This window comes from Centropristis striata, chromosome 7, assembly GCF_030273125.1.
Source record: "Centropristis striata isolate RG_2023a ecotype Rhode Island chromosome 7, C.striata_1.0, whole genome shotgun sequence".
NCBI classification, from domain to species: Eukaryota; Metazoa; Chordata; class Actinopteri; order Perciformes; family Serranidae; genus Centropristis; species Centropristis striata.
The window spans coordinates 28,197,500-28,211,102 of NC_081523.1; the positions used below are offsets into that span (position 1 = coordinate 28,197,500).

Consider the following 13,603-nt stretch of genomic DNA (forward strand, 5'->3'; position numbering starts at 1 on the left):
TTAGAGTTCACTTACATGCTGCAAAGCCTGAATAATATCCTCCCACATCCTGCCTCCTATGAGCTCACTAACGAGCAGCATACCTGTATTCAAAATAAGCCCCAGGATTTTCTGTTTCTGATCCAGTAAAATCTTGCCTCGGTACACCCATCAGTTGCGTTTTGTTGTGCGTTTTCAAAAGTCTGGACTCTGCTACACATACACACACCACAGGCCATATTGTTCTAACGGGTGGATTTATGGACTTGTCCCAGACACTGATACAGAAACAGGTCTGAAATCGATCGCTGTGATCGATTACAAGCAGACTAGTGAAGTTACCTAACGGCTAAACTGGCTCACCACAAGTAATGTGATGTTCATTAAATTTTCAAAAACATTGTAGTCTAGAGTAAAATGATACTCCTCATCCTGACATAACATCCAAACTCTGTGCAACAGTACAAGCCCTTCACTGGGGAGCCTTTCTGGCAGTAGACCTGTGCATTGCGGGAATAATCTGTGCAGCAGCGTGTCAGCAATATGGAGGTTATCCACCTCTCACACATTTATTGGAAACGGCACAATTGTAAATTGGTTCATGTTTTTTGACTCCTCCACCCTTAACCTACTCTTCACATTGTCACATCCACTTAGTTTAAAATTCTGCTCTGGCAACATTATGGTTCATTTTTCTATGAATCACTGACAGATAAATTATGAAAACAACCATCAGGGACGCACTTTCTAACATGACATATCTTTTTTATCTGCTCCTCATCACCCTGCTCATTGTTTTTTATTATTTTAATTCTAGTACTAGGTGATTGTAGGTGGACATGCTGTGTGACTTCCAGTGCAAAATTTTATGTGGCAAGCAGCAACCTTCGGGTATGTAAAGTGAGGCCAATGCAGAAGTGCCTTTAACCTGCCTTCTTTCTAATGGCCAGCAGGGGGCGACTTTACTTGCTGCAATAAGAAGATTGTATTTAATTCAATGAGACAAATGAACCTCCTTCATTTAACCCCTCCTGCTTCTTAACCATGTGAAATCCATCTAATAAGAACAAACTCATACGTATCGCAAACGACACCTCCAAAATGATTGGCCTCCACACCCCAGACTCTAACACTTCAACAGCAAAGTTGGTTTGTGTATAGGTATGTAAAAAAAAATACAGTTATGTTGTGATATCACGTAGTAACATTTGCAACATTTAATATAGTCATCTATTTCTTTATGTTCTATATATGTGAGGCTCTCTATAGACTGCAGCAACAAATTTCCTTAAAGGCCAATAAAGAACGCACCAACTCCCTAAAACATTTTCCTTATGAATTTATGGTTTCAATCGCTACTTTCAAATCATCCTCAAAACAGCATGATAACCATTTTGTAAATTATGGTCCCGTTTAGTTTTGTAGTGGTCAGCACTTTCGCCTCACAGAAAGAGAGTCACGGGATCGAATCTGGTTTGTGGCTCTTCTGTGTGGAATTTGCATTTCCTCCCCAAGTCAGTGTGGGTTCTTCGGCTTCCTCCCACAATCCAAAGACATGGCCGTAGGTGTGAATGAGAGCATAAATGTTCATCTGTCTGTTTTTATGTGCCCTGTGATAGTCTGGAGACCTGTCCAGGGTGAACCCTGCCTCCCGCCCAATGTCAGTTGGGATCAGCTCCAGCCTCCCTGCGACCCGGATAAGCAGTTAAGGATAATGAATGAATGAATGAATGAATGAATGAATGGACGCATATAAAGTAAAATAGACGATTAAGTAGGGTATGCTTAAGGGCATGGCTTCCTTGTGATTGAGATGCTACCACAGTGCACTGCATGGTTTTTTTTATTTAAGAACTTTCACAGTGTGTTTTCACTTCATGAAGTTAATTGCAACACTTTCCAAAGGAGTCGGCTGTTCTTTATGAATAACGGACAACTTTTTTGCAACTATAGAGTCAGACAGACTTTTAATGTATCATTAAGTCAAAGAACTCCAGCAAATTTGACCTAATTGGACCAAATGAAGATCATTACATTATAAATAGTAACAATATTTTTTTCTTTTCTTGTGTCAGAATGTGTCAGACAAATTTCCCGCAGTATGTTAATTAGCAAATCCCCTATTCTTCAATCAGATTTAATGTATGCAATGTTTAAAGTCATTCAGCTCCACTTGAAATGAACACTGCAAGCTGTATTCAACTGGTGCTCAGTTTATATCCTGTTTTCATTATATGAATCATTAAGTTATCAATTTGGTGGTGGTATTTGCTGGAATTGAATCCTGTAGGGCTCATTAAGCTTTTCCTTGCTGCTAACATGGCGAACAACAATGAATTGGAGTCGTCCTGCTCACACACACACACACACACACACACACACAAAACCAAAGCTCATCACTGGGAATGTGACTTCAGTTCAGAGCGCTGGATCCGGCGCTGTGAATAAACCTCTCAGCCACCAATAAATGTCAGCAGCTGTCCCAGCTAAGGAAATGTGTCACAGCGACAAGGCAAACATGCTTCCTGTGCTTGATTTATTATGCCAGGAATGAGCGTGGCTGTACCTCCACTCATCTCACTGAGCCTTGTTTAAATGAGAGGGGACAGACAGAGCCATCCTGAAAAGGTCAAGCAGTACAGCCTGCATGTTAATTGTCTAATGTCACAGCAGAGCAGCTCCCAAGACGCAGCTCACACTTCTGCACAAATCATCATCACTGTTGGTAAACATACAGTAAGAGCTGCTGACGGACGTGTTGGTTTGCAGACAGTGACCTTATTCGACCTTATATTAAACATGCTCAAGTGGATACCGAAAACATCAACACCTAGTAGTCATGTAGCGTGATGTCAGGGAACTGCACACAGCACACGAATGTTAAATGCCAGTCTGTGATGCTTTACAAGCAGAGGTTACGAAACAAGTGACCCAGGCAGAAGTTGTAACGTGAGTTTGGCTTTCTGTTTCACTCGCTGCTGGGTTTTTTTGACACAGCTTGTACTTCAGTTTCAATTTGTATCATCCTTTGGCTGGAGACAACTTCATTCCAACAGCTCTGATGAGTTTCCATGCCTGAGGTGTTACTGTGGCAAATTAGGTGAATCTCCAGGGTTTAATTAGTGGGGATGGGATGCCAACTTTGTGGTTTAAATATCAGGATATCAGACAGACTCGTCATTTGCTGATGAAGGTGGTTAGTCCTTGTCAAATTCATTTAAAACTTGCAAATTAAATTATAATGGTCTTGCATTGTCCGACTTTGAATAAAGGTGAGTTAAAAGAATTACGGTCATACTGACAGTAGATTGGCTATATAAAATTCTTGGGTTTTTGCAGGACGTGCTGTGTCATTCTCTCTGACCAATCAGTGGTTTACAGTGTTTAACTCAATCTTGTAGTATTTGCTCAGCTCGCATGGAACATGGAGAGAGTTGGTACTAAAAAAAACTACAACCAGATTCCAAAAATGGGATTGGATGCTGTGAATAACAAACCAAAACAGAACGCAATTCTTTGCAAAATTCTTTGCGACTCACAATTAGTTAGATACAGCTTGAAGACAAGATATTTAATGTTCAATCTGGTAGTTTGTTTTTTTTAATTCTAAATTTGATGCATTCTTTTTTTTTTCTGTTTCACACAGCGTACCAACTTTTTTTGGAATCATGGTTGTACCAGGTAGGGTTGCAAAATTCTGGAAAAAGTTGGAAACTTTCCATGGGAATTTATGGGAATGAAAGGGAATAAACCGGGGAACTTAAATACAGGTGGGGAAAATATATTTTAGCATAATCTTGACTTTAAAAAGATAGATTTCATGCAAGTACACTTGAATATCTCTGCTATTCCTCAATCACATGCACATAGCACACTGCTTACTGCAAGGCTACTGAGGCCACGCCCCCTACATGCACTGTGCATTCCTCCATGTTCAATTCAACTATTTATTTACATTACATTTGAATGCGACATTTTTTGTTCTTCAACGAAAGAATTGATGTTATCACCTAGTCACTTATGTTTGTCTGCCTGCTGCTGTGCAGGTAGTGTACAGTTGGTTCTTAAAACTTTTTGCTGAATCCACCTGGCTGCTATAGTGCTTGGAATGACACTGATTAAATCAGTGAGAGTGAAATGAGACAGTAAAGTTATGAGATAAAAAGTGCTCCGTGCTGTTGGATTATAATTCTCTATTCATTCATCACTATGCCCAACTCCTTTTACATAACAGTCACTGAACCCTTTCTTAATATAAAATATTTGTCATAGCAGCTTTAAAGAATTCCTGAATTTTCTGCTGATAAATAATCAGTTATTATGGAGTTAGCTCATGTACTAAAATAATTTCATTATAGATTCCAGTGAGACATTTCATTATCATTAACGAGAGTCTAAATGCTTTTTCTTTGACATCCTTGCAATAATGACATTTTATGGGAGGGAGGAGAGGTAAAATTAATAACATTAAATACTGTCAGAATACTGCAGTCTTTATAGTGAAATAGGGTTGTCCTTCAAAAACCTATTTAAGGGAAAACCCTCGTGAGCATCAAAATGTGTGGGGCAGGCTGACATGATGACATAATGAGAGGAGGGGTCGGCTTCCATTTGTGTCTGTTCACTGGCTTTTAACGGCTCCTTGTTTAATGGTAGGCCGTTAGAGCCTCAGCGGGGAGCGGAGATGTGCCAGTGGTGACTCCTGCTCGGCCTTCTTTCAGTATGTTATTCATGCGCCCTTTTCCAGTGCCAGCCTGAGGGAGGCAGGCCTGTTACTCTGTGCCAAGTGAAGGAGGGCCAAGTGTCTTCTGAAATCTAGTTCATTGTCCCTCCCTCTCCAAACGGGAGAGCTTTTGGGATGCGGAGCCGAGCACCGTCAGCTGCTGTGGGCGTCATGGTGTGGAGGCAACTGAAGCATTCGCCCACATCGCCATGGAGACAGTAGTATGCAGCAGTTTAGTAAAAGGACAAGACAAATCCCATCCCTTCTCTTTTCTCTTTTTTTAAGCTATTTTAAAACCCAGCATTCAACAGTCCCCCCTCAGGGGTTCTTTATCCCTTCAACTGTTACTCACAAAACCAAACACACGCCAATACACGTAAGAAACTATATAATGCATAAGAAGACTGACTAGCCTGGCAGGAGTCCAAAAACATCACACTAAGTCATCTGTGGATGATGCCTTAGTTCATGTTCCACCAGGGAAGACGAGACATGATAAATAGAGGGACTGTCTCAACTGAATAAGCAAACCTACAGCATTAGAGAATGATAAACTGCAAAATCTACAGGTGTCAGGATTTAAAGTCTGAGAGGATACACTTTTAGATGAGGAACAATTATACACAATGCAAAAAGGAAATGATCAGAAAGAGATAGGATCAAACCTCCAGGGCATATACAGTTAGACACCGGGGTAAAAATGTGTTACATATTGCTATAAAGTCATTCTTAACGTTGTCATCCTTTAATTATTTCATCCTATTAACAAAGCAGTCAGAAGTCTTACCGCTGTCACTGTTGTCATCCACCAGGATGATCTCCTTGAGCACGTGCGCTGGCGTGTGGTTGACCACACTGTGGACAGAACGCAGGATCACTGACAGTGCCTCGTTCACAAAGATGAAGACCACAGAAATCTGAGGAAGGTCCTCTGTGTACGTCAACAGCTTACACCTGTTAAGACACAATGAAGATCATTACGATTTTTCCCTAAGAAACACATTGGTAACTTTCTCTGTATGCATTAGTTAAGTGACATGACTCACTAGATACATTATACATGCATATTTGATTTCTTGCAGAGAAATAGCAATTAGCTTAGCTTAGCATAGACTTAAAAAACGGGGGGGGGGGGATTTTTTATTACCTCAGTGCTCTTTTCCCCTGCCCTCGAGATTTTATGCTATGCTAAGCTAAGCAGTTGCTAGCTTTCGCTTCACTATATTGTCATAAGGGTATTATGAGAGGGTCATAAGGGTATTATGAGTTGATGTGGAAGCACACAAAATTAAGAAATGAGAAAGCACCTCTTTAGTAAAAAAAACAAACTTTGCACTGAAACAGGTGAGTATAGTACGGAAGCCCTGAAAGGCAAGGTGAAAAAAATTGGGTTTTTTTTCGAGCATTGCTGGCCAAAAGTGTTATCTCGTACATACGAGATAAACTTAGGTTTTAGCTGGAAAAACTTTGAGGCTTAATTAGGCTGTTTTGAGGGAAGTGACTGAGGCACGATACAAAGGGAAGTGAAAGTTCAGCAAAACAAAATATAAACAAAATGTTTTACCTTATTAGGTAACTACAAATGTCCGTAAAACATAATGGGACTGTGCATAGGCGCCGTCTCTTCAGATTGTGAAGAGACTGCGTGTTCCACATGGCTACCTAGTATTCACGTTGGTGTTTGCAGGCAGCGTAAACCTACCTAATGTGTATATGTTGCACCTAGATGCAAGAAATGCCATATGTAAAATAAATGTAACAAAAAATAGCAAGTTAAGTACACAACTGGGCATTGTTTGTACATTACAGCTGATGCGTCTGGACATGGCTGTTACACAGGAGGTCTGTGTGTTTTAACTGTGGCAGACTGCTGCTGTTTTCAGGTGATTTAAGGAGATAAACACAAAAAGTTTGGACACACTTTTTGTCATTCACCTTTAACTGGTAGCCTATAGTCATGGTCAGACATTTTAAGGCACAAAAACATAAAGAAAAAAACAGTCACTAGTCAGGGGGGATCTTTAACCTTTTTGTAAAGTGGGCTTTAAGACATAGCTCTTGCCATGAGTTATTGTGTAATGATTCCAGCAACAAACACATCAACAGCTATAAGAAAGAAGGAGTTATTTAAATAAAAATCTAACTGTACAGTTGTCATGCCACAAACTTAAAAATAACTTAGAAAAGAAAATGCCTATTAAGATATTCATAAACTTGCTGGGACACCCTTCCTAGATCCCTCAAACACTTAAATAAAACCCTTTTACAGCCCCTAGGCATCCCATCATGTTCCTCTAATGCCTCCTCATGGACTCCTGGACCTCTATGCGACCATCAACCCTCTCTAACAGCAACAGGACGGACCTTTCTCACTGGAGACATTTTGACTTTTCATAGCAATAAAAAGCACAGGTGTAACTAATAACATTAACGATGGCTTCGGCCCATTTTGGTGTGCTGGTGAGCATGTGCAGCAGCAGAGTTCTGGAGCCTGCACACCTGCAGTAAATGGGATACAGACATAATTAATGTGATTAGATACACCTGTCTGAAACGTTCCCATAGAAAGGGCTGCTACGTGTTGAGAAATCAGCCTCATCCTTCGACTAGTTGGAGATTAAGATGCTTTTTCCTCTTAAGAATTGACTAAAACATTCAGTGTCACATTCGCAGTATATCCCCATGGTGCATAGAGCCTGATATTTCTATCCAGAAACAAAGGGAAGTATCCTGGATACATTTTTCCACAGTGCACCAAACCAACAAGGCAAAAATAGCTCTTCTAAGATATCATTTGAAGGCCCCCATCCATTTGATGGTGTAGCTGCAGCTCCCAGACCTGGATTCTCTGTACTGTACTGCGACTACTGCTGCAGTAAAGCTCCCCTACTGAAACCATATGCTGAGCAAAGAGTATATTTCTCCAGGGTTGGGAGGAGAATGTATGTATTTACTTGGTTAACAAGTGTTCTTTGAGAGTACCAGCTATACTGCCATTATAAAGATGTATGTCAAGCTGAATATAAAACCATAACATTTTTAATTTGCATTAACAGATACATTCTGTATAAAATTTACACCCAACAATTTCAGATAATTTACCAGCAATATCAACTAATAGCAGCTAAAGTGTAATTGTTATTTATATTGTAACACTAAGGCATTTTGTTGATGCTAATAACAAGTTCAAAAGTAATGTGTTCTGTATGCCCTTAAACTTCTGTGATGTATAATGACATCACATTTTCTGGATAGAAGATAAAAACAAGTTCTCAAAAATGTATTTGCCTAAGCAAATTACTTGTATATGAACATCTTTTTAAAAAACCCCATCATCTGTCAGTCTGACAATGATGTAGCTACTAGGAACACCGTTCAATATTTTGGGGTTATGGTGAAGCCAGCGGATATCTTGAAAACAGATATCCAGGCCAAGACTTTCTCTTTGTGGCGGCTTTCCTTGTTTATGGTCTGATTGGCAACATGCGTTGGGAGTTGGAGTTGAGGAACTATTCTCTATAAACAAATATCTGCATTGAATGCAGATACATTTTAAAAACTAAAACTAAACTACACTAAAAGAAATTAAAAGCTATCATCAGACAATAGCTGATTGGTTACAACGTTGCATTCTGGCCAATGAGTCCACCTCTTTTGCTCTCCACACAGACTGTTTACCTACATACGTCAAATTCCAAAATCTTGTCCCATTGCCTACAGATTTTGCAATCATATGCAGATATCCAATCCCAGATATATTACGCTGCAGTAGTTGGAGTTCTCTTATAGGTAACTGGATTCTGCAACGTGCTAGCACACAAACACACTGATGTTTAGCAGGCTAACCATTGTCAGCATCTTAGTTGTTCTGCTGTTAGCATGTTAACATTTACAAAATAGAACTATGTACAGCTGATTTAAGTATTCCAGAAATTGAAATGCTGACTTCATGATGATGCTAGATTAAAGGTGAGAGGACCACTAAGGTAACTCAACAACACTTCCACCCCTTGAGTCACACAGCTAGCGTGACTACACACAAACAATGCTCATTGACATAATGATGATCTACAAGCTTAATAATGTCTGACTTTGCTAATGTAGGACAAACTGCATTGCCGTCCATTACTAATGGTCACATAGAGAAGCCAAATGCTGTTACACCAGCAGACACCAGGCAGCCAAAAGCCAAACTGGGTTCAACATCAACTGCTGTGGGAATTCATTCAGTACAGAAATGATCGAGCCTGGCTGGATGTGGAGAAGCCAACACATGCCTCTGCTGAGACAGACAATTAGAAACCTGGATATTAATAAACGCACCCATACAGGGGGTTGAATTACATGCTTTGTTTTTGTAATGTACTGTAAATATGTGATCCAATATGATTAAAAAAAAATGGATAATACGGAAAACTGAGTTACAAATATCATTTTAAAATGTAGTCAGTATCATTTTAAACCTTTGAGCTCTCACCAGCTATCAGCCTCATTCTCTTGCCCTCACACAGTACATGGACTCTATGGTAACCTATTTTGAACTTTTGTAATTGGAAATCTGACATTATAATGAATCTCTCCGCTGATCTCAAGTCTGTCAAGCAGCCCTGTCACTTCCAGTAAAACACAGTATTTTCTTACAGATATACTGTAGCTTTGAAGTCAGAAATAACAGTGTTGACTGGACGACAGCACTTAGCTGATTCCTATGGCACACACACACACACACACACACACACACACACACCAGCCAAAATCTTTTGAATCTTTCCACGCCGCTCCAATTAGGCTCCGAATGCAACAGCTGACAAACGCATTTCACTCGCTTCTGCCTTTGTTGCTCCATGTTTTTCGCATATCTTATTCAGCAGTGCTGACTCATTATGTCGGGATAATGAGGTGGCTATTGTAATTGTTGTGGTTGAATTATTTACAAGAGATTTTGGCTGTAATGAAACACTTGTAATATTGTTCTTTATTAGAATATTCAATCGACATAAATCAACGATAGTGTAAGCAAATGTTTTGTTTAGATTCAGTAAATCCCATTAAGCTTTTGCCAAACATGATGGCAGAGTGGTGTTAAAGACGTTGACATATTGCATTTGCCAGATGAAATACCATTCACGCTAGGAATATTAATAAGACAATGTATTGATTTGTCAGGATGCATCAGTCTCACATGCTATCAAAGGTTATTAGATGTGATAGTGAGGCTGAAATTCAGTCTTGAAAATCTACTGTTGGTGAGCACATTATTTAAAAATTCAATCTCATCCTGAATCACAAAATAGGCTACAAAAAGAGCATCCATAATTTCAACTAATCTTTTTTTAAATTCCTGAATGAAATTGTGGTGTTGTTGTCAGTCACTGATGTGCATCTATAAAACCTTTGCCTAAATGCAAAAGTGGGTTTGACACTGCTTATGTTTTCCCAGTCTTACTGTGTTGTCATATTTTTAAAAGGTTTTGTCTCTTTTTGAACTAGAGCATCTGCAGATACATTATGATCCACTAAAGTTTGGCATGATCCAAGATGAATAAATCCCTTTGCTTGTTAGCCTCTCTGCTATATTCATGCAAGTTAGCTGGGAGGGACAATTTATTGAGATTTATCTTTTCTTTGTTTGCGAGTTGAGAGAGAGGTAGAGAAGGCTCTTACAACCCAGTCTCCAAAAAAGCTGTTGCTATATAAACGTAAATAAAAACAGAATGCATCAAATTTCAAATTCAGAGTGTATTTTTAGAAAAGCTTATCAATTTGGACACTTAATATATTGCTTTGCAAAGTTTTCAACTGATTGAGATTTTGGCTGTAATGAAACACTTGTAATATTGTTCTTTATTAGAATATTAAATCGACATAAATCAACGATAGTATAACCAAATGTTTTGTTTAGATTCAGTAAATCCCATTAAGCTTTTGCCAAACATGATGGCAGAGTGGTGTTAAAGACGTTGACATAGTGCATTAGCCAGATGAAATAATCACAAAATAGGCTACAAAAAGAGCATCCATAATTTCAACGAATCTTTTTTTAAATTCCTGAATGAAATTGTGGTGTTGCAGTCAGTCACTGATGTGCAGCTATAAAACCTTTACCTAAATGCAAAAGTGGGTTTGACACTGCTTATGTTTTCCCAGTCTTACTGTGTTGTCATATTTTTAGATATAAAACTTGGTAGTGTTGCTATCAAAGTCAAAATTCTGCTACCTTGAACATGTTTTGTTCAAAGACAGCACGTTTGCTGCTTTTTCCACCCTTGCTGTGAACCATCTGAGCTCCACTGGTGCTCGGCGCCCTGATACCCCGGTGAACTGCGATGTCAGCTTGAGTCAGCAGCATCCATGGGGTCAGGCCGCAGGGGGACGGCCACACAGCAGATGGATCCCAGCATGGCACTAAAGTTACATCCTCCTCTCTCCACCCATTGGAACCCGTCTCATACTCCACAGCCGCTGGTTTTTATGATCGTGTGTGTGTGGGTGTGTGTGTGTGTGTGGCGGGCATGTGTTAGCAGGTTCTCACCTTTCAACAATGAGAATTGGCAAGAGAAGAACTAGCAATTATGTAGGATGACACAACAGATGGTATCTTATTTACTTGTGAAATTATGTAGTAAATGATTTGCATATCACCATAAAAGATATTTTTATTTTCCTTCTGGGCTTTATTTTTAATTTTTTTACTTTGCATATCTATCTATTACACCGTAACTGGGGACAGTACACTTGTCAAATTAACTTACATTGTAAATGAATCCTTGCATTTTAAATTGGTTGCTTTTCACTACATTTTCCTCAGAATTTAAAGATTAAGCATACTACTAAGTGAGAAGCACTGGTACTGGAAAAAAAACAAATCTGTCTATTTTCCTCTGAGACTTTTCTGTTATAGCTAGTTTAGAGGATAGGGTGAAGAGCCAGGTGGTCTTAGGCTATGATGCATATTTAAGTCGACTAAAATCTTTTGTTCTGTCTATATGGTACATATTTTTTTCACTACAACAATGTAAAAGGCGAATTAAATTGTAGACTAATACCATTTATTCATTTCCATATTTTTTTTGTCAAAGCAACAGGGAGCCACTGAAGAGGGGCCAGAGAGTCACATCTGGCTCTGCAGCCTCAGGTTGCCTACTCCTGGCGTAGATAATAAACACTGATGTATTTAAATTTGAAAAGTAATATTTTTACTTTTACAAGGACATCTAAATGTTCTCTTTTTGTTTTCAACATCTGTTGTAATTGAAAGCAACCACCTGTTATTTAACTGGTAAACATGGTCACTGGTTAAACCACACGCTGGGAGCTCGCCTGAGCTAAAAACAAGCCGTACCTAACCTACTGCAGGCCTCTGCTGTGTCTCAGAAACTGGCACCCACAGAAAAGTTTTGTCTCTTTTTGAACTAGAGCATCTGCAGATACATTATGATCCACTAAAGTTTGGCACGATCCAACGTGAATAAATCCCTTTGCTTGTTAGACTCTCTGCTATATTCATGTAAGTTAGCTGGGAGGGACAATTTATTGAGATTTATCTTTTCTTTGTTTGCGAGTTGAGAGAGAGGTAGAGAAGGCTCTTACAACCCAGTCTCCAAAAAAGCTGTTGCTATATAAACGTAAATAAAAACAGAATGCATCAAATTTCAAATTCAGAGCGTATTTTTAGAAAAGCTTTTCAATTTGAACCCTAAATATATTGCTTTGCAAAGTTTTCTACTGAATATATTGCACAAAAGAATAATGAAATTGTGGCAGTCTGTTTAATTTCATTTAGACAATGTCCCAACATTTCTTTGAACCGGGGTTGTATTTTGTGTGGTGTTAGACCAAATTGTTCCAAATTGCAATGTTTGAGATTGAGAAGTCTGGACTTATCATCCCGTTTATCGTTTTCTTGTAGCCCCAGAAACACCCGACTGAGATCTGCACTCTCCTGAGTGTACTTATCTATTTTCTTATTTTTATTTCTTTACTTCTATTGGTTGACTAAAACTCTGCCTGAATCTCTGCTTCAAGCAGCTTCAAATATCAAGACCACTTTGAATTTTAAGTTGGTTGGAATATAATACCTGAGATGCACTCAAACAGCTTCATTCATTTAATTTCTTACAAGACTCCTTAACTTAATATTGGCATTGATTCATATACACGAATGACAATCTACTGCCTATAGTCTCACGGGCCAAGTAGGCTAGTACTCGCTGTTCTGGACTGGGAAAGCTTAATTTCATGCACTGTTATCAATCACTTCCATTACCGCAGCCCACATGCATTTGACAGCAGAGGTAATAAAAGGAAAACTAAGCCGCAGAGAGTGTTTATGATGGAGCACGTTGCGTACGTCTATCTATACTTTAAGCCCTGCTCTTGCGCTCTATTCGTAAGAGTAAATGCACAAGTGTTTTGATTGATAACCCTTCCGCTGTATCATTTCAGTCCTTCCCCGTGCATTTATGCTCTCCCTCAGCAACTCCTTTGTTCCCTCTCACAGCTTTCTCTATTGCCTCTCTCAATCAGCCTTGCCAGGTCTATAAATACAATGACGAATCTGGCAGTGAGTTTGAGGGGAGATTTTTTGCACAGCGGCACTCCTTTGCACAGCCACGACATGGCAACTGTGAGAAAATAAAGTAATGTATATTTCACTCCTGTTGGGTTATACGACTACTGGAGAGGCTGTGTTTAATGAATATAACTTGAGTAATACCTTGAAAATGTCAGAGGAGGCATGGCAGCCTCATCGCTTCTAGTTGAGCTGTGGTGTGTGGCTGATTTCAGTGTCGAGATCGTAAAGTGATATTGTAGTTCCATTGGCCTAGTTACTGGATCCAATTTAGGGCATCGCTCAGCCTTAAATTTGTACCTGTCTGCAGTAGCGGGGAAGCCTTGTAA

General features: G+C 39.3%; 1 protein-coding gene across 1 annotated transcript in view; it reads right to left on the minus strand.

The window, feature by feature from the left end:
* Positions 1 to 13,603, minus strand: part of galnt9 (polypeptide N-acetylgalactosaminyltransferase 9) — a 109,086-nt gene that overhangs the window by 73,696 nt on the left and 21,787 nt on the right. Inside the window, exon 3 of the mRNA XM_059337304.1 lies at positions 5,490 to 5,656. Within this exon, the coding sequence (XP_059193287.1) occupies positions 5,490 to 5,656 (167 nt within the window). The remainder of the gene's footprint in view (positions 1 to 5,489; positions 5,657 to 13,603) is intronic.